The following is a 21796-nucleotide window of genomic DNA, read 5'->3' as shown; positions in this document are numbered from 1 at the left end:
GTGCTGGTGGTGTCTCCCGTCCAGCTGTTGACACCACAGCTGAGGATGAACTAGACAGACCTTAGTACACATTGGTTTTTGTGTTGTTGTTTTTTTTTTAATTTTTTTTGGAGTAGAGTTGATTTACAATGTTGTGTTAGTTTCAGTTGTACTGCAAAGTGAGTACATATGCATGCATCCACGCTTTTTTAGATTCTGTTCCCATAAAGGTTATTACGGAGTATAGAGTAGCGTTCCCTGTGCCGTACACGTTGTTAATTGAGAGGCAACATTGGGTAGTTGTTAAAATCTCTGAAGTCTGACATCCTCAGTTTGAGTTACAGACTTAACTCGCTGGGCAATACAGAGCAAATGACATCATTTAATGAATCTCAGTTTATATGTTTCTAAAATGAGCGTAATTTCACCTGAGGAAATTGTCAAGATGAAAACAGCATCAAACTCAGACCTGACCGTGTGTCAGTCTAATTTTATGTCAAGAGGCTGAACCATAATTCTACTTCGGTCTTTGTGGTCCAGAGCAGTATACACGTGAACCTCGTGACTGGATTTCTTTCTACGATGAAGGAAAGCAAATGAAACTCAAATGCCTTCATCTGTAGTTTTCCCTAATAGCTCACACTCCGGGGAGAGTGATTCAAAACACAGCAGTTTTTCTCTGTAGGGAATCGTGTAGAGATTCTTTTGGAATATTTTCTTTGCTATCCTGTCAACCTTCTGTTCACTGATGATGCGTGTTTCTTTTGAAGAATGGAGCAGAAGACGTGAAACGGCATCGGTGGTTCCGGACCACAGACTGGGAGGCTGTCCCAGAAAGGAAACTGAAGGTACAACATATGTAAATGGGCAGTTCGTACCTGGGCAGCCTGGAGCTCTCCTGGACACTCATTTACTTAGGATGGACACATAATGAATTGATTCGATACAAGCAACCATCCCACATCGTTAATAAGCCAGGTTCCCTATTCAGGGGAGAGCTCAGCTAAAGAGTCACCTAATGGGGGGTTAAGCCCCCGGCTTTTTTGCAGTTGGATTTTTGGAGAACTGACTCCATCCCTCCCTAGCTCTGAGACTATGATGAATGTCATCTGTTCCCTTTCTAAGGGGGAATGACACAGGTAGGACGTATGTCTCGTACTTATGGACGGATGTGGCCCAGTGATGGTGGCGGATGAGATGGAAAGTATTCTCAGGCTCATCTTTCTTTGAACTGAATATGTTATCGACGGATGTCCTCAATAGCAATGTTTTCAACGTCGCGCTTGGGCGCCAGTGGAGAGACTTAAAAAATGCTAATGCCTGGCCCCCAGCCCAGACTCTAGGGGTGGAGCTGATATTCATTTTGTTCAAGGTTTTAACTCTTATGTATTTTATTCTATTACACTGACTTACAGAATTGCCTAGGTAATATATTCGCATTGTTCAAAAACCAAGTCAATATTAATATGCGTACGTGGCCAGGCTGTCCCCTCCCAGCTGGCTGTAGGTAACCACTCTTATTAGATTTTTCTGTGTATCCTTTAAAAGTTTCTTTAGGTTAATGTGAACCCAGGTGGATATACATATTCTTATTTTCTCCCTTTTTAAAAAAAAGTATTTGTTTTTATTTATTTATTTATTTGGCTGCGTCGGGTCTTTAGTTGTGGCACGCAGGCTCTCTATTGTGGTGCGAGGGCTTCAGAGCACTCAGTCTCAGTAGTTGTGGCACACGGGCTCTCTAGTTGTGGCGCACAGGCTCTAGAGCACACAGGCTTAGTTGCCCCGCGGCATGTGGGATCTTAGTTCCCTGACCAGGGCTGGAACCCGTGTTCCCTGCATTGGAAGGCGGATTCTTAGCCACTGGACCACCAGGGAAGTCCTTCTCCCTTTTTTAAAAACATAAAACCTACAGTTACGCATGCACTATTCTAATTTTGCTTTTTTCATTTAACGATACAACCTCGAGATCTTCCCATATGCCTGAATAGCTTTCTCGTTCTTTTTAAACCGCATGGAACTGCTTTACATGTCTCTACCATCGTTTACTTAACCAGACCTCAACTGACAGACACTTAGGCCAATTCCAGTCTCCTACAAGGAATAATTTCATACATTTCTTTTGTGTTGAAGATGAATTTCCAGACGTGAGATCCTTGGGTCAGAGGGTAAATGCGTTTGAAATCTTGGTACTTTTGCCACATACTTCTCTGTAGAAATGGCATCCTTTTGTGCTCCCAGAGGACTTGTTTTGAAAAATGCCTCTTTCCCCCCAGCTCAAGAGTGGTGAGTTATACAACTTTTGCAGTTTTGCCTAACTGATGGTTCAAAAGAGGTATCTCTGTGTAACTTTATTTTTATAACTTTTTAAAAGTTCATCAAGTGATTCCAAACATGCCACCCAGGTAGAGATGCTCCCCTTGACAATGGAGCCGTTGACTGAGCTGGAAGGTTTCTGAAAGCCAGAATCATGCGCCTTCTGTCCACATGGTGCCTGGTTTATAGAAATAGCTCATTTATTGAATGCAATGAGAACGAATGAAGGAAAAGTGACCCTTAAACTTACTCTGTGACTTTTAAAATCTTTGTAAATCCTTAACCTCTTTTATGGAACCAACCTAAGATCTATTCACGCGTGGGTTGGCCCATTTGGGGATGGGGGTTGTCCGCTGTGCGTATAAAGCGTGAACCTCACTAATTAGCCTTTCTGGCATGGAACTTCTGAGTCAGATGAGGAACGTGGCACCTTCACCTGAAGTTCCTTGATGTTTCTGAGATGCTGACCACTCAATACTCTTTGCATTTTGATACACTCACCGAAATATACAAGTGACAAGAGGGTTTTCTTTTTCTTTTTTTTTTTAACATGAATAATTTTTAATTTACTTGACTCATTTCTGTGTCCACATAGCAGTTAAAATGTTCCCTCTGGGATCCACGTATGAGCCCATGCTCTGTCAGGATTCTCCAGCTGCATCTGCTTTGCTGTGGTCTGTTAGGAAGCACGGAACTTTGGGACAAGGACATATCTAGGTCCTTGTCCTGGGCTTGACTTGAGGATTCTAGCATCACTGACCCTCAAGTGTCTTGTGAAACATCCAGGTTAGGATGCATCCTGCAGAGGACGGGGGAGAGGGGTGGTGTTCACCACGTGTGTTAAAGGCTCTGGACAAAGCATAACAGTTTCATAGGATTAGAGAAAACTAGTTGGTGTCTGTGTGCGTTACAGAATCTTGGAGTTGGACGTATGCAGGAATCAGCAAAGTGCAACCTGTGGGCCAAATCTGGCCCCTTGCTTGTTTTTATAAATAAAGTTTTATTGGCACATAGCCACATCCATTTGTTTACAGATTGTCGATGGCTGCTTTCCCACTGCAATGGCAGCACTGAGTAGTCGCAACAGAAGTTGTATGGCCTGAAAAACAAAACGTTTTACTAACTGGCCCTTAATGGGAAAAGTTTGCTGACCCTCTTCTCAATCCCAATGCCTTCATTTTTATCAACGCAGGATTGCGGTTTGGCCTCTGAGATAATAAAACCCAAGTCTGGAGCTCTTTCCATCTCTCTGGAATTTTCCAAAGTGTGGCCACAGGGCCAGCTACATCAGAATGTCCCTGACCTGGGAATCTGAATTTAACAAGCAGTCCAGGTGGTCCTCAATTCTAGAATTTAAGAAGCAAGTGCTGGGTACCTTCCTTCCTCCCTAACTTCTTCAAACTGTGTAAGCATTCATCAATCTGATAGTTGACACCTCACTTGCAATATCTTAATTCCAAGCTTTTCCTGTTCATAAACAAAGAAAAGCAGCTCGGTTGTTTTCCATTTCTTTTTACATTTTCACATAAAGCTGTAGACATAGAGGGATGTATGGGTAGACCTCAGAGATACTGTAAGCTTGGTTCCAGAGCACCGCAATAAAGCAAGTCACACTAATTTTTTCGTTTCGCTGCACATATAAAAGTTATGTATAGGGAATTCCCTGGTGGTCCAGTGGTTAGGACTCTGTGCTTTCACTACCAAGGGTGAGGGTTTGATCCCTGGTCCGGGAACTAAGATTCCTGCAAATCAAGGCAAGGCCAAAAATTAAAAAAAAAAAAAAAAAGAAAAATTAAGTTATGTACAATATATATACTATCCTGTAGTCTATTAAGCATACAATCACACTGTGTCTAAAAAAAGTGTCCATACCTTAATTCAAAAATACAAAACGAAACAACAAAAAACACAATTTCAGTAGTAACGTCAAAGGTCACTGGTCACAGATCAACATAACAAATATCATCATCGTGGAAAAGCTTGAACTGTGAGAATTGTCAAAATGCGACACAGACGGGAAGTGAGCCAGTGCGGTTGGAAAAAGGATCCCAGCAGACTTGCTCAGGGTAGGGTTGCTGCAGAGCGTCCATTTGTAAAAGCACAGTCTGTGCAAAGTGCACGAACGTGCGCTGAGCGTAGTAACATCCCGGCGCGCTGTTCCTCCGTAACACGGTGTTGTGTCCTGTTGTTCCCCAGCCTCCCATCGTGCCCAAAGTGTGCAGCGAGGGCGACACCTCCAACTTCGAAGCTTACCCCGAGAACGACTGGAGCGTGGCCCCTCCCGTGTCACAGAAAGATCTGGAAGTCTTCAAGAACTTCTGAGCGTGGGCTCCCCACCTGGAAGGTATAGCTTTTTTTTTTTTTTTTTTTTTTTAATATCAAGGCATCTCTTATTTCATTCATTAATTTTATCAGTTGAATTCTGTTTTTTTCTTTCTTTTTTTTTTAACATATACATGTATCTCTTCTTTTTCAAATTCTTTTCCCATTTAGGTTGTTACATAATATTGTGCCCAGTTCCCTGTGCTCTACAGTAGGTCCTTGTTGGTTGAACTTATTTACAAAACAGAAACAGACTCAGAGAACGAACTTATGGTTACGAGGGGGGGAGGGTCGGGGGGAGGGGGGAGGGATACACTGGGAGTTCAGGATTGATACGTACACACTGCTGTATTTAAAATGGGTAACCGACAAGGTGTATCTTTATTTTTAGTAGTTAAAAATCGGCGAGGTTGACAGAACCTCATGTGCAGGAGGTCTTGCCTAGACCGAGTGGGGCTCCTCTCCCCCGTTCTGGCACGAGCGATAGAGCAGAACCAGCCAGAGGCCTTTCCAGGGCAGCAGAAGACACAGCCGGTGTGTGTGGGCCGCACGGCCAGAGCACCGGCCTCACCACCAGCATCTCACGCCCCGGCCCCACCTGCCGGGGCAGGATCTGTACCAATAAATAAGGCTCCTAGGAGACGGGTGCACCTGCACATTGGAGAAGCCTAGCTCTTGTGCCTCCTTCCTGGAATCCCCGAGGTCCACACCACAGTACTTCCCAAGTATTTTCAGAAGGACTCTTGGGTCTCTTTTTGTTAAAAAAGGAACACCTCGTAGGAAATTTGCTAAAGTTAATTTGAGATTTAAAAGAAATGATTTTGAGTCTCTTATGTCCACGAACCTTTGAAGGTCTCTGACGACTTTGAAGGTCTAGTTTATTTAGTTAGTTATTGAGTTAGTTTAATTGCGTTTTATTTTTCTCCCCGGTATCTAGGGGTTGGTTTTTATTTTTTTAATTTTTATTTTTTATTGAAGTATAGTTGATTTGCAATATTGTGTTAGTTTCAGGTGTAGCAAAGTGATTCCGTTGTATATGTGTATAAATTTTTTTCAGATTGTTTTCCATTGTAGGTTTTTACAATATATTGAGTATAGTTCCCTGTGCTATACGGTAGGTCCTTGTTGTTTATCTATTTTATACATAGTAATGTGAATCTGTTCATCCCAAATTCCTAATATATTCCCTCCCCATTTTTCCCCTTTGGTAACCATAAGTTTGTTTTCTGTGTCTGTGAGTCTGTTTCCTTTTTGTAAATAAGTTCATTTGTATCATTTTTTTTCTAGATTTATAGTGGAATTATTTTTAATGTACTTTGGCCAGTGGCAGGGGCAGTATTTGATGACATTCTTGATGAACCTTTGGAAGTCAGGAGATCATTTCATAATCACATTGCTTTCTATTTATTCAACCAGTTTGCATTTTCTTCTTCTAAAAGCCAGACACATTCATGTTTGAATCTATCTCAGTAATTTTACCGGCTGGTATTTTCCACTGAGCGATTAGGTGTGATGATTCTATGCGAGAAGATATTCTTTCATGAAGCGAAATCTAATCCCATAGGTGAGACCCAAGTTCAGCTTCATTACAGGATTCCGGAGCTATGTTCTGGAGCTGTGTGACTTAATCATGCATCTTTGTGTGGATTACTGCTTTTCAGCAGGTGGAGATGGATTTGAAGACAGCTGGCAGGGGACCTCTCACCTCCCTGTGCGTTGTAGCTTTCTGCATCATAAAATGTTTTGTCTGGTTGTATAATCCTACAGCAAAGCACGTTGAAACTAGGATCTGTTTTTGCTTGAGTGATGAATCTTTCTCATGGATGAGGAGGGGCTAGTTCTGTGGATGTCAACACCATAGAACCTTAAAAACCCACCTTTAAAATACTGTTCCATGTCTCTTGTTAGGCATCTTCTCTCCTTAGAATTCAGGCTTGTGGGTCTTTGCAGTAAGAATTCCAAAGGAAAGTTTGGTTTCTTTCGTGCTATTATTGTTGTTGTTGTTCTTAGGATGACAAACTTTACCCAGGTGTTTAAAAACTAACAAAATCCTTTGTCTAATTTCACGCCAGCAACAGGGTGATTTGAACCTGCCTGGGACAGATGGCTGTCCCCAGGCAGACCTGAAGAAGCATCTTCTTAACGGGATAAGGACTTCTCCACATCTATATACACCCGGATGTATACAAAGAGATTGCAGAGCCATTGACGTTTGTGGACCTAGAATTATTTAAGCAACTGGAAATCGACTGCACAGTAGGACATTTTGAAAAATTGTTTGGTTGTAGATTTTATCTTCTTTTTAGGCTTGTGTTCCTACTGGGATATCCTGGGGGTTTTTTTCTCGTAGACTTTATAAGTTTGAGCTGAACTTGTTCAGATACAACCACAGATTCTGTGTTTGTGCCTGTGCGTGTGTGTGTGTGTGTGTGTGTATAAAAAGGACGGTGTGCCTGGAGCAGGGAAATTGTGCAGTGAAGTAAATGTTCCTACTTTCCAGAGCCTATGGTGTTTATGTTTCAGATTTTTTTTTCAAGAATCTATTCTCTTGGGGACAAATTTTAAAAGTATGACATGTGCATTTTTTATCATCTCATTTGCATTTTATGGTTATATGTGAAGAAAATATCATACGACGGTCTATATCCAATGTCTTCAATGCTTTGTGTCTGGTAGCCTTGGGTCATGAATCCAGGATGACAGGGAAGGAGATGTGGGTTTGAACTTTAGTGCAAGACTAGCCATTGACCATGAATGTTATTCAAGGAATTTTCTCTATTGCATTAAAAAATTTCATACTCTGTAGGGGGATGGTTATCTATTAATATTCCAGGGTAAATCCGTGGACCAAAACGCATCTCCCAAAGCAAACTAGTAGCTTTCTGTATTGGCTCAATGAACTTATGCAAATGTCTTCTTTTCCCTTTGGTTTTAGGAAAAGTAAGAAACGAAAAGGTACGATGGAAGTGTTTGAACCTCCCTCGTTTCCGCTTACTTTCACTTCTTCCTGTCAATGTTCAGTCCATCTGGTTTCATAGACCAGGTGGGCTGGTGCAGAATAACCATTGCGTGAGATTCGTTTCTCTTTGGACGTGAGGGTGAGGGTCCCCGAGGCGTGCTCTGCTGTGCCTTCCCCTTAGCACTGATCGTGAAAGCCAGGTGTTGAGTGGGTCGCCACGAGTGTTGCTGTTTAAACATGGGTCTTCCCAGAAGCAGTGCCTGGGCAGAGGTCCTTGGTGTCTGTCTCGTCCCTCATGCATTTCCTTCTCTACTCTCTGCTTCTGCTTTCTGATTCTAAACTTTGCCGTGAAAACCTAAAGGCGCCGCCCATATTCTGTTGGCTGTGACTCAGCTGGAAACACAGCATTGCTCAAACCTGTTATGCATCCGATCATAGGGCCCAACCATGGCCTTCTCCACGGAGGTCTGTGCATTTAAGAAGTAGGTTCCAGAGCCTTCAGTGGCTGCAGGGATGTACCCAGTAGATCTCCGAGATCTCCTCTCCTGCATCCTCCCTTTTCCTGCCAAGAAAGGTCCAGCTCCTTGGGCAGCCGGCATGGGGCAGAGTATGCCCCACAGGTGTGTTGGTGTCAAGTGCTGGGTGCCCCCCGAGCTCTCAGCCCCCTCCCAGGCCTCTGCAGCTTACGTGTTCTTGGGTTACCTGGCAGGTTCTTTGCCATCAACACTTTTTCCTGTGCTGGGCCAGGAAGGCTTTTCTTCCTATAGCCCTTGCCTACCTCTCTCTTCTGCAGGCACATCTGGGGGTGTGGAGAGCTGCCATTTGCAAAAAATCATACATTTTTTTTTACCGTAGCAAAAATGTCAAAGGAGATGTAGTCACCTATCAGATTTGGCCAGTTTCCACTCACGAATCCAAAGACAAGGGCTGTGTGTATTTGAAGGTGACATGAAGGCAACTTACACCTATAAAAGCTTTAAATTGAAGGCACTAAGTCACCGCCTTCTCATAAATGACCTCGTCTTCAAATAGAAACCAACTCCATAGGTGAGAGTGAGTCCAAAATTTAGTAAAATAAACCCTTGACAATGAGTAGCTCAATAAAAATTTATTTTCCAAGGGTGCGCTTGGATAAATGTTCCCACAGAACTGTATTTTCAGTCTGTACTTTGCAGGCACCGTGCTCTTTGGATGAAGCCATGGGCCAACGGGCTAAAATTTTACCACGTAATTCCTGCACTGTTTCATCGTTGAATGTCAGAAGGTTAAATCAGCAAAGCAAACCTGCACGGAGATGTAAACCCACGAGGAAAAACATGTCTCGTGTCTTCTGACTATAAAAATAAACAATTATTATTTGGAGCCTTATGCTTAAAAAAATACAAAATAAATGAAACACCTTTCTGGAACACAGTGCAAAATTGTACATACACACGCTCCCTATGCATATTTTTTTGGGTTCGCTCTTCATGTCCAGGATTTAATTTATGAGACGAAAATAGTACAAGAATGTATGAAAACACATTGCCTTAATTTTGAACAAATATGCAGGGAAAACAAAAGTTCAAATGCGTTGATGATTTGGTTCTTTAAAAACGTTGTCATTGACCATCAGCCGTGCAAAACCTTGAAAATGAAGAGGAATTCCAGGAGTACCAGATGGTGTTTGTCTCACCTTCCAGACCCTCATGCCCATTTAATTATACAAAGCGCTACCTGCCGGTGGCCAGGGCCTAAATTAAATGGTCTGACGTAATGCAAAGATGGGTGTGATCAAAATGAGTCTTAAGCACATGGCACGCTCCCTATGTATGACCGAAAAATAGTTCACTCCCTGGAGGCCTTTTGCCATGTTCACGTATTGGATCAAAAATAATCAGGGTGCAAAGTTTTGAAGGAAATTCATATCCATCAGCACAACCTTCAGAGCCAGAAAAGGACAGATTTATTTTTGTTTTCTGCAATTTGACAAGTTGGTAAATGACAATGCTATTTAAAAAGTCTTCAGGAAACACATGTATTGCAAGAGGTGGATTGAGGTGGGTCTTGTTTTCCTAAGGGGATTGTCGCCAGCCTGCTTTGATAGGCATCTGTGAAGCTGAGAAGGAGATAAAATCACAGCTGATCATACGGCATAATGTTCATGGTCACAGAAGTTGGAATCCCACTCAGCAGAAATGTATCATTTGCCAGCAATGGAAAAGTCGTGATTTATGCTCTCCACATGTCACAATATGCAAAAGAAACTCCAGTAACCAGGTAACAGGTGTCCATGTCACACCATCACGTTGCTTTAAAACGCCACCTCCTGTTCCTTCTCCTGGGGCAGCTGCACCATCAGCTGTTCATAAATGTCTTGTGCAGTGTTTGGTTTCCTTCTGTCCGTCTCTACGTCGGGACTAACCTGCTGCCAGCCATGGCGTCACCAGTAGCGCTGAGCAGTTGAGTGACATGACACACATTTGCCCTTTCTACGTACAACCTAAGTTGCCTCTCAATTTGGAACCACTGTAACTGTGAAATACAGCTCCATCATGTTCACGCGAGACCCCGACACGCCGCCCTGTAGGCACCGAGGGCCGCCCACCCAGGTGAACTCTGCAGGCTGCACCCAATCCCATCAGAGCATCAAAATCCTCGCGTTAGCTGCAGGTGCAGGAGAGATTGGATTTTTTTTTCCAGCCCTTTGATTTTGCATCACGAAATTTACACCATCACAGAAGCCCTTGATGGCTCCCAATTAAGATTTGAAGTGAGATGCCTGCATTATTCTTTTTCCAGGGGTCCGTCTCCCTGGCGTGTGTTTTACACCTGTTGGGCACATCCTACGTACTGTATGTACCCTCTATCCCTGTTTCTGACTCATTAGTTCAACTTCCGTGGATGTTGTTGAGTTACCAAAAGCAAAGAGAAAAGCACATGCACAGTTGTCTTAATATATTTGAGTAGTGGTGTGTGTGTGTGTGTCTGTCTGTCTGTCTGTCTTGTTGGAGGTGGAATGGGGGGGGATGCTTTCACCAAGCATAATGTTTTCACATCAAGCTTGTTTTTGCAGACCCTGTGGGGTTGCATCCAAGGAGCAGTGCTTCATAATCAAAAGGAAATACTCTGTAACAGTTTCCTCTAAATTATTGTGTCTTCAGATGTTCTGTTGATCTTCCACGGTGGACTCCTCCGTTATTTAAGTAAAAGTCATTACATGTTTGCTTTTGCAACTGGGATTTGAAGCCTTTGTGCTCGCAGGCCGTCTTTCCTGGTTCCCTGTGATGCTTTTCCACCTCTGCAGGACGGTCAGAGCTTCCTTCTTTCTTGTGGGATGAAGTGCCTGGGCCAGTGTGGCACGTCCCCAGTGAGTCACACTCGGAGCCCCGCCGGGCCATCGCAGCTTCTCATGTGGATTAAAAAACCCTGTCAATTCCTTGCACAATGAAAATCACTGTGATTTGTATATATACCCTAGGAAAATTTTACTGCTGTCTAATTTATGGAATAATACTATTGATTCTAGGTTTGTTTAATAAAACTTTGTATCTTTTAAGATAAAGTCTGTCTCTGGTCTGCTTCTTTGGTCACCGGGAAAGCTGTAGCTTTTTCTGCTTTCATCTAGCCTAGGTGTCGGAAGTCTTTTTCTTTTTAATTTTTTATATTTTACTGAGATATAATTGACCAAAAAATTATGTTTGTTTCAGGTTTGCAGCATAATGATTCTGTATATGTATATGTAGCAGAAAAACACCCCAGTATGTCTATCTAACATCCGTCCCCTTACATAGTTACAAAATGTTTTTCTTGTGCTGAGAACTTTCAAATTCTCCCTTAAAACAAGTTTCACATACATGATACAGTATTTTCTTCTGCAGAGGGCCAGATGGTTAATATTTTGGGCATTGCAGGACAAGCAGTGTGCAAAAGCAGCCCTAGACGGTATGTAAATGAAGGGGCGTGGCTGTGTTCCAATAAAGTTTTATTTATAAAAAGCAGCTGGGGGGCTGGATTTGGCCATGCTTTGCCAGCCTCTCATCTAGTACCCGAGGGTGTCTTTGCCAGTCGCCTTTGCAGTTTGTTCAAAATGTGCCTCCACCATTGTCATCAAAAACTAAAATATTTTAAAATTTCATTCTCATCACTCACATAGCTTGGCGCTCAGCTTTCCAAGTTACCTTTGCAATTTGCTAAAAACAATCTCCCTTCCTCGCTGTAAGTCAACCCGTGTGTGATCTGTAACATTCATATCACACTGGTACAGCCAGGTACCAGGCGTCACACCAAAATGAGGCTCACGTAAGAGCCTGTTTATTCCTTGGTGACCACACTTGTCCACCTCTGCTCATGGAATTCCTTTGGGAACGTCCCCACAGACAGCCACGGCAACTTAGGGTCCGGCTGCAAACCTTCTGGCAGTGACGGTCTAGAATTTCTATAGAGTAGGTGCTTAGGGGGTGACATTCTGGTTTGGGAGAGGGAGAGAGAGAGGGAGAGAGTGAGAGAGAGTGTGTGTGTGTGTGTGTGTACGTGTGTAGGCGCACACGCATATCCATGCATATTTTGGGAGAAAATGAGAAAGAGGGTTTTTGAGATTGTTTTGGGTTTTGATGGAGATTGTCCACGGAGTCTGTGTTGCGAAGGAGCTAAATTCTTCTGTCTCCTCTGCCATTTTGGATGCCCTCATTGGTTTGTTTTTTTTCCCTTCTCCTTTTTTTTTTTTTCCCTTAACAATACTCTGTTCATGGAAGTCTGGAAGCCAATCTCATTTTGCGTTCTCGTTACAGAATCCAACCACCTTGACTCAAGAAGTTAAGGAAAAACAGGTGTGGTCTCAATCCGAGGCTGCCTCCGGTATTGCCTGCAGAAAAAAAATGTTTTTTCTGTTTTTGGAGCTCCCCCTCCATACAGGACAGTTAAGATACCTGCTTTACAGGTTTTTTTGGGGTTTTTTTTATTTGTAATATGTTTGGCATATAGCATTCTGATGGGTGTTCCACATGTTGCTTTGGTACATTTATATATCACAGTATGATTGCCCTTGTAGCAATAGCTATCATCTCTATCAGGTTACCTGATTATCATTTTTGTGTGTGTGTATGTGGTGGGAATAACTAAGAACCAGTCTCTTAGTAAGGGTGACGTTTATTATACAATATTATTGTCTGTAATCACTGTGCTGTGCATTAAATCTCCAGGACTTATTTACCTACTAGTTGCAACTTCATACTCTCTGATCAACATCTCTCCTATTACCCCTCCACCCCACAGCCCCAGTGACCACCTTTGAACTCTGTTTCTATGAATTTGACTTTCTTAGATTCCGCAAATAAGTGATATCATACCCTGTTTGTCTTTCTCTGTCTGGCTTATTTCACTTAGCATAATGCCCTCTAGGTCCATCTGTGTTGTCAAGAATGGCAGGATTTCCTCTTTTATGGCCAAGTAATATTCCATTGTATGTATCCGTACGCCACATCTCCTTTATTCATTCCTCTGTTGACAGACACTGAGGTTGTTTCCACGTCTTGACTGTTGTGAATAATGCTACTGTGAACCTGGGGGTGCAGATACCTCTTCAAAATGCAAATCAAAACCACAGTGAGATACGACTTCACACCTGTCAGAATGGCTATTATCAAAAAGATAACAAACAACAAATGCTGGAGAGGGTGTGGAGAAGAGAGAACCCTCCTACACTGTGGGTGGGGATATAAACTGGTGCAGCCACTATGGAAAACAACATGGAGGTGAGGGTCCTCAGAAATTAAAAGTAGAATTACCAAATGATCCAGCAATCCCACTCCTGGGCACGCGCTACCATTTTAACATTTAAAAATAGGATATCCGCCCCCTCCTTTAAAGGTAACAAAATTGAGGCCAGGAAAGGCTAAGTTATTCACACAGAGTCTCCTAGTTAATAAATCATGGAGCTGAGATTCAAACTCCGTGTGATTCCTGCTTATTCCAGTGCACCACATGACGTTTCAATAATAAAAATACTACGACGGTCACTGAAGAAACAAAGAACCAGATTCTCTATATTTGGAGGAAAACATTGGATGCCGGGCAAACTGTCAAATGCTGAACACCTCCAGTCAGTGGATTGATAAGAGCATTGACAGTTGGATGCTTTGCTTTGTCTTCAGGCAGAAAACCAAGATCTACTTGAACCCTTTTGAAAGTCAAAGTTATTAACAGGCAAAATACCTTCCAGAAATGCAGGCGAGAGACTATTTTATAAACCTGTGAAGCTACGAGCACAGATAAACTTTTATTTTTAAATTGTGGTTAAAAAGTGCATCACAGGAGATCTACCGTCAATAAAATTTTAAGTGCAAAGCACAGTATTGTCAAGTGTAGATGTTACTGAACGCAAGTTCGTGTGCCCGACGTACAGTCGGAGTTTGGAGCAGAGAAAGGTTTATTGCAGGGCTTGCCAGGAGACCGGTGTCTCGTGCTCAGAAAATCCCAAACTCCCTGAAGGGTTTCCGCAAAGCATTTTTAAAGGCGAGGGGAGGGAGGGGTGTGGTTGGTTGTGGCACCTTGGTGCTGGAATCCTTTGTTCTTGCATCTGTCCAGGAGGGTCAGGTCACCATGTTCCTGTAAACCTCCAACAAGACACATGTTATTCTCTGTTCTGCAACCTTTTATCTCTGTATAAACCGAGAAGTGTTTTACTGGTAAAGGTCAGAGGCGTGAGAATGTGCCATCGTGTATGTTTCAGGCCACAGGCAACGTTCTTTTACAAAACGTGCAGAGACAACATCTCTGAGCCCAGGCAACAGAGCACAAAGGTCAAAGGAACAGGTAACTGGTTTTCCCTGTTACGTAGGCACCGTCAAGTACAGCAGCTCCCTAGGATGTATTGCTCTCACATAACCGAACTGGGTACCCGCTGAACAGTGAGTGACCGCCTCCCACCGCGCCCCTCTCCCCGCTGCCCCTGGCCCCTGGCACCCACCTTTGGGGCTGGGTCTCGGATTTCACCCGAAATGTTTGCAGTTCTCAAGAACATCGTGGAGAATAGACTGAGGCTTTGGTATCTGGTTATAAAGGTCTGGCTTGGAGCCCACTGCACATTCAGCTTTTATAGTCCCCTGGGGAGGGCCGTGTCTTGGAAAGCCACTGGCTGAACAATGGTTCTTTCTCGTGAATCAGAATTTGTGTGCAGGCTGTTAAAAACCAGTGCCTTAGAAAAAGCGGGGAAAAAAAAAAATCCACAGAAGGCAAAGTTTTTAAAGTGATGTCATTCCAGTAAGTGGGAAAGAACAAAGGTTAATTTGGCCCACGGAGATCGGAATTTTGGCAGTTCTTATGCACGGTGCTTATTTTTGTCAAGCTGGAGAATCACGACCCAATGCCCAAAAGGCAAAGAGGGGGGATTGGCCTTGTGCAGAGGACATTCTAATACCCGAGAACTCTCCATTTCCCGGTGGCCAGATGCTTATTTATTTATTTTCTTCAACTGATATCCTTTTATTTAAAAAAAAAAATTATTTATTTATTATTTATTTTTGGCTGCGTTGGGACTTCGTTGCTGCGCGCGGGCTTTCTCTAGTTGCGGCGAGCGGGGGCTACTCTTTGTTGCGGTGCGCGGGCTTCTCATTGCGGTGGCTTCTCGTTGCGGAGCACGGGCTTCAGTAGTTGTGACACGTGGGCTCAGCAGTTGTGGCTCGCGGGCTCTAGAGCGCAGGCTCAGTAGTTGTGGCGCACGGGCTTCGTTGCTTTGCGGCATGTGGGATCTTCCCGGACCAGGGCTCGAACCCGTGTCCCCTGCATTGGCGGGCGGATTCTTAACCACTGCACCACCAGGGAAGTCCCTGGCCGGATGTTTAGATCCTTGGCTTTTTCTTGGGAATCTGTTGTCTTTTCCTTCCTAAGGGAAGGAGCCCCCGTGACCTATTTGGGGGAATTTATGCCGCTTTCAGAATGTCATCTTAAAGAATGGGGGCTTTAGCAGAGATCCCCTAATTTGTGCTTTTCAAGCCTTTACTGTGGTCATGGTGGGAAACCTATTTGGCATATTTAGCAGAACCATCCAGAATTGAAACCACATTTCAGGCTTGGGTCTTTTGTGGGAAACCCATTGGTGACTGCTCTGAATCCCCCTTTTTTTTCCTCACATGAACTCCAAGCTCTGTGTTGCTGATTTCACAAGGGACCAAACACTAGGGAGGGGTTAGAAGAAAGCTGTAGCTCTCTTTCCCATCCTGTCTGTGAATTTAAAACTTGATCCTCTTTTTTACCCCTTCATTTCCATTGTTCACCATGGCACACACCAGCCTTCTGGCTCATTTGTGCATTTTACAGTATGCTTATCAATGCTCTGTCTTTCTGGACTCATATTTTCTTTTCTCCAGCCCTTATTCCCAGTCTCTGCACATTTGTACTTTGACAAAAAGTTGGTCCAGTGTTTTTTTCTTTTTTAGTTTGTTTTTTTGTTTGTTTTACAAGTGTTGTGTCGAAATTGCCATGGGCATTGCCTGTGGCTGTTACTTTTTTACAGTCTGCTCTGGGATGCCAGTTGGACGGATTTTCCTTGCTAACGGTGGTGGAAGGTCTTTGTCAGCTCTTGGCAGCTGGTGATGGGGTAGCTAGCCCTCCACAAGAGGTTTCCAGCTCTCACTGAAGATCTGTTACCGACCGGGGTTCTTGGCCTCCTTAACCAATAGAAATCGATCAGAGGCCAGGCAAGAAGTTCAGACAAAGGTTTACTGGGGTCCCTGCTGCAGCGGGGGGGAGCGAGAACAGGTAACAGGTGCCCTGGCCCCGCTCCCCAAAGAGGGGGGAGCTGGTTCCTTCTATGGGGTGAGGGTAGGGGTGTGTCCAGGGGTCGGGCAGGAGAGGAGGCTTAGGAAGTCTGCCCACCCCTTTGGTGGTGTCGAGTGCAGGGGGCATGCACACAGTACCCCACTTTTGCTCCAGGCTCTTCAAAAGTGGCAGCTGCGTTTTTTGGTCTCTTTGTATCTTTTGTCCAGAATTTGCCCCAGCTGTGCATGCACGCAGTTATTTTTAGTCCCATGCAGTCTGTTTATATTTTGTTGCCGGAAGAGAGGTGTGTCCAGGTTCAGGCGCTGCGGACCTGCAGCAAAGGGTCCCGGGTCCCGGCCCGTCTCAGATCTGGAGAGACGTTTGGACTCCGTTCAGGCGCTGCGGACCTGCAGCAAAGGGTCCCGGGTCCCGGCCCGTCTCAGATCTGGAGAGACGTTTGGACTCCTGGGTACCTGGAAGGGTTCTCTTTTCAAAAGGGGAAGAGATGCTGGTGGAATTCCATGTGCCTTTCTCTTCGCTCTCTCAAAGCAGAGGGTGAGTTCTTGTGGCTCCAGAATTCAGCGTGTCCTTGTCAGGTACGGAAGACCCCGACATTTTTAACCATTTTCCTATGTGTCCATCCCACAGTTTTCATTTTATTTCCTGCATCTCATTTGGCTCTTACCTTTGACATTTTCTATTGGTTTTCACTGAAGATCGGCTTCATTTTCTGCACTTGTACAAATATTCTTTCAGTCATGACAAATAATCCTCATTCTAAGCTCCCGACAGATGTCCTGTTTCCACCCAGGCAAGATGAATTTGGTAACCCACTTTAAAAAGACGTTCACCATTTTTCGAGGCGACTGGTTAACCCCTCAAACTGGTAATGTTGCATATGTAAAGCAATTATTTAAAACAGCTTTGGAATTGTAGTATTTAAGTCGTGCAACATTTCATTAACAGTCTAAATGTAATGAAGGAAGGTGTGCTGATCTCTCAGGGGAGAGGGGCGCTCTCCACACGCCGTGGGGCACGGGACGCCCCCCATCGGAGTCATCCAGCCCCAAACGTCAGTAGCACTGAAGTTCAGAGACCCTGGACCTTAGCATAAGACTCTGTCCATCCACCTATCTATCTATATCTGTCTATCTATCTGTCTGTCTGTCTATCTATCTATCTATGTCTGTCTATCTATCCATCGTTTGCACCGTTTCTTTAAAGACTTTGCTCAACTATCTTCTCATGAAGGGATCCCTCCTGCGTCGTATTTAAAATTTCCACTCATTTCTCCTGCCACTACTCACCAACCCCTTCCTTCATGTATTTTTCTCCGTAGCACTGAGCACTTTCTAATGGGTTATGTACACTTTTCTTACTTATCTTTATTGTCTGTCTCTCCCCATTATAATGCAAGCTCCATGGAGGCAGGGAAGTTGGTCTCTGGTTTTGTTCAGCGTTGTATGTCTGGCGCCTGGAACAGTTCTCAGTACATGCAAGGACATCCTCATATAAAACTCTGTTCTGTGTAGTTTCTCTGCCACTAAGTGTAGAGCAACTTACTGCACTTTCCTTTGCAATGAGGGGATGGTCTCCTATTGCAGGCAGGGTGCCCTTATGTAATTTATGTATTTAATTGCTGAAAAGAAGAGAATTTTTTTGCATTTTGTACAGCGCAAACCATGCTTTATATAAAGTAGTGTGCATGTATATACACACGTGGTTGCATCTTTGTGTGTGCGTGGTGTGAGGCAGGGATCCCCATCCCCCAGGCCATGGACCGGTGCCGGTCCGTGGCCTGTTAGGAACCGGGCCGCACAGCAGGAGGTGAGCGGCAGGCGAGCGAGAGAAGCTTCATCTGTATTTGCAGCCGCTCCCCATCACTCCCATTACCGCCTGAGCTCCTCCTCCTGTCAGATCAGCCGCGGCATTAGATTCTCATAGAAGCGCAAACCCTACTGTGAACTGCACACGCGAGGGATCTAGGTTGCACGCTCCTTATGAGAATCTAATGCCTGATGGTCTGAGGTGGAGCTGAGGCGGTGATACTAGCGCTGGGGAGAGGCTGCAAATACAGATTATCATAAGCAGAGACGTTTGACTGCACAGAGACCATAATAAATCAACTGCTTGCAGACCCATATCAAAACCCTATCAGTGAGTAGCAAGTGACAATTAAGCTGCATCTTACGGAGTAGACTGGACATAAGCCACTCATGTCGGATGTCACTGTCTCCCATCACCCCCAGGTGGGACCATCTAGTTGCAGGAAAACAAGCTCAGGGCTCCCACTGATTCTGCATTATGGTGAGTTGTATCATTATTTCATTATATATTACAACGTAATAATAATAGAAGTAAAGTGCCCAATAAACGTAATGTACTTGAATCATCCTGAAACCATTGTGCCCCCCCCCCCGCCCCCGCCCCCTGGTCCGTGGAGAAATTGTCTTCCACGAAACCGGTCCCTGGTGCCAAAAAGGTTGGGGACCACTGGTGTGGGGTGTGTATCTGGTGTGTGTATGTGTGTGTATATCTGGGGTCTGTGTGTGTGTATCGTGTGTGTGTGTGTGTGTGTGTGTGTGTAGCAATCGTTTCTAGAAAAAGATCTAGAAACAAAATGCTGGATCCAAAGGATTTCCTCAATTAAATTATGATCAGATACTGCCTGTTGCAACCCAGAAACACTTTTATCAATTTACACCCATCAGCAGAGAATAGAAGTTTCTCATAGCCTTTTCCACAGCAAGTGGACAGGCCAGCTTTTATAGTGTTTGGTAACTGGATTGGTTTAAAGAAGTGATATCTCAATATTTTCAATCCACATTTATGAGTGAGATTTTGCACATAGTCACATGTTTTGGGCTTTCACATTTCTTTTTTTTTGAATTGCCTGCCCTTTGCTTAACTTTTAGCAAATCATTATAAATCACCCTTCACCATTTCTTCAACTTCTGAACTTAGCAGATAATCCCATTGAAAGGGGCTTTCTTATTATTTTAGGTTATTAAGACCCCATGAAACTTGTATTAATTTTATTTTTTTATTAACGCCCACTGTATACTTTGTTTTACCATCCATGTGTAGTGTTTGCGTATACATTAGCAGATGTAGATCTACGATGTTTCTCTAACATCTGAAAGTAAGTTAACAGGGGTCTTGAAGCATGTTATTGTTCTTCTGGCCAGTTGTTCTGAGCATTAGGGGGTTGCAGCATATTCTGTTTCTACATTGAGAATATTCCTATTCTCAAATTTATTCTTCTGCTTTCTGTTTAACCGAAAGCTGCCAGTGGAAGGCAGTTGTCTCCTAAATTTACACATAGGCTCCTGGGTCTTTTAGTTTGCTTTAAGAACCATTTAGTAGCTCAGAATATATCTTTCTGGATTTTCACTCCACATTTATTTTTCCGTCAGTCCCCACCGTCATCGGTATCTTGATCACACTCAGAAAACCGTTTAGCGGCTTGCCAGGCGCAATGAACCCCGTAAATATCCTGCTGCTCTAATCCCTTGAGACCAAGAATACAGAACTCAGCTGTAGTGGTGTTACCGAACTCAGGTGTCGCTGCTCACCACTCCAAAGCCAATACTCGAGAGGCAGGCATTGGTAGAAAAGAAAGTTTGCCTTATTCCGGATGGTGGCAACTGGGGGAGAAGGCGGACTCATGTCTAAAAGCCACCTCTCCCCTGCTGATCAGTGGGCAGGAGCTTTGAAAGGGGAGTTTCAAGGCGGAGGGATGGGGCCACATGCAGAAACAGCACAGTCAGCTCTGATAGTCATCTTGAAGTTGGTCACGTGGTGGTCTATCAGGATCCTCTTGACTGTTTTCAGTACAGTTGGTCTTCAGTTCCGAGGTCAGTTTGTTCCCACCTCCTTGAGGCCAGTTCTCGGAATTGTGGCAGCTTATGTCGTGGCTACAGCCTGGTCATCGTGCAGTTCACTTCTTCCACCCGGCGGGGGTTTCTGTATCTGCAACACAGCTCCCAGGATACGATCTATAGTCCCTGAGGAGGGACTAAACGTCCTTGACTTGGTTTAATGGCTCAACTCTTATTATTTGGTTTTGTTTGACTGCTTTCCTTTGCTTCTGCATTTTCTCACTTCTCTGATTAAAGTTGTTCTTTGGCTAAAGTTCTTCTACAGAAGAGAGGCAGGTGGAGGGCATTGGGTGGGGGAGTGTCTGTCCTGAGAAGGCCGCGTAGGGTCTTGCTCTGTTTCAGTGCTACAGAGGCGTAGAAGGTCTTAGGTGGTGGTGTGCTTTGTAAACCAGTTCTACCGGGGGAAAGAAGGCCCTGACGCGTAGCTTCTGCCGATGTCCGTGGTGTCAGTACTTAATCCCGCCGTGACTGATTTCAAGCTGCGGACAGTTGAAGAGCTGGCTCACAAAGATCTTCAGAATTTAAGTCCCCTTCCCAGAGCTGGAAGAAGCCAGCTCTTACTGTCCGGATGGTGGCAACGGGGGGAGAAGGTGGACTTCCCAGAGCTGGAAGAAGCCAGCTCTTACTGTCTCCAGCACAAGTGCTCCAAGGAGGCGTCCTGGATTGGCTTAGAGTCTCTGGAGGGATGAGGGACCTCCCTCCACACTTGCCTTCCTCTGCTTGTCCTTCTCCTGGTGGGTCTAGGAGCTCCTGAGGCTTCACATAGGGTCTGCCTGCTCCCCCCATGGAAGACATGTCCCACCTGCTGGTAGGCAGAGCCAGTCTGCAGCTTTCCCCCAGGGCAGGAGCCCCAGGGCTGGGGCAGAAATGTGGCTTTCCCACCCTTTCTTTCTCTCTCTACCTCTAGGATTTTAACTTGAACCATGAACACACGAATGGGAGATAGAAAAATGCCCCACTCTTCATCTCTCCTCCTCCGAACTTCCTGCTGACCTACATGTTAAATTCTGATACAGCTTGGCAAATTGGCCTTCAGAAAATATTCTTCTTGTTTCTACTCATTCAGTCATTAAAAAAAAATACTTTTCTTCAGATCTTTACTGCCGTGTGTGTACTTTAAAGTTACTTTTAAGTTTTCTTTTGCTAACTACATAGGTAAAATCTATTTCACCTTGATATGCATCTAAAAATGTATTTTGTCGGGTGAACTCTTTGGTTTTCTTTTTTCAGTGTTTACTTTTTATACCATTTTTAATGGTTACACCCCATTTACAGTTATTACAAAATATTGGCTGTATTCCCTGTGCTGTACAATACATCCTTGTGGCTTATTTATTTTATACCTAGTAGTTTGTTCCTCTTAATCCCCTCCTTCTATCTTGCCCCTCCCCGCTTCCCTCTCCCTACTGGGAACCACTAGTTTGTTCTCTGTATCTGCGAGTCTGTTTCTTTTTTGTTATATTCACTAGTTTCTTGTATTTTTTTAGATTCCACGTATAAGGGGTGTCATACAGAATTTGCCTTTGTCTGACTTATCTCACTATGCACAGTGCCCTCCAAGTCATTGATGTGCATTTTTAAATGAACCAAGTTGACCATCTGTTAT

General features: G+C 44.1%; 1 protein-coding gene across 3 annotated transcripts in view; it reads left to right on the top strand.

Annotated features, from left to right (window-relative positions):
* Positions 1 to 7417, top strand: part of PRKX (protein kinase cAMP-dependent X-linked catalytic subunit) — an 84596-nt gene extending 77179 nt beyond the window's left edge. For all 3 annotated transcript variants that reach the window (XM_082375822.1, XM_082375821.1, XM_082375820.1), the window contains 3 exons: positions 750 to 827; positions 4489 to 4636; positions 6687 to 7417. In XM_082375822.1, the coding sequence (XP_082231948.1) occupies positions 750 to 827; positions 4489 to 4614 (204 nt within the window). In that variant the 3' untranslated portion in view covers positions 4615 to 4636; positions 6687 to 7417. The remainder of the gene's footprint in view (positions 1 to 749; positions 828 to 4488; positions 4637 to 6686) is intronic.
* The last annotated feature ends 14379 nt before the right edge of the window (positions 7418 to 21796 follow it).

This window comes from Balaenoptera borealis (genome assembly GCF_965194805.1).
Source record: "Balaenoptera borealis genome assembly, chromosome: X".
Classification (NCBI taxonomy): domain Eukaryota; kingdom Metazoa; phylum Chordata; class Mammalia; order Artiodactyla; family Balaenopteridae; genus Balaenoptera; species Balaenoptera borealis.
Note: the sequence above shows the minus strand (reverse complement) of the source record. Positions and strands in the feature narration are given on the sequence as shown.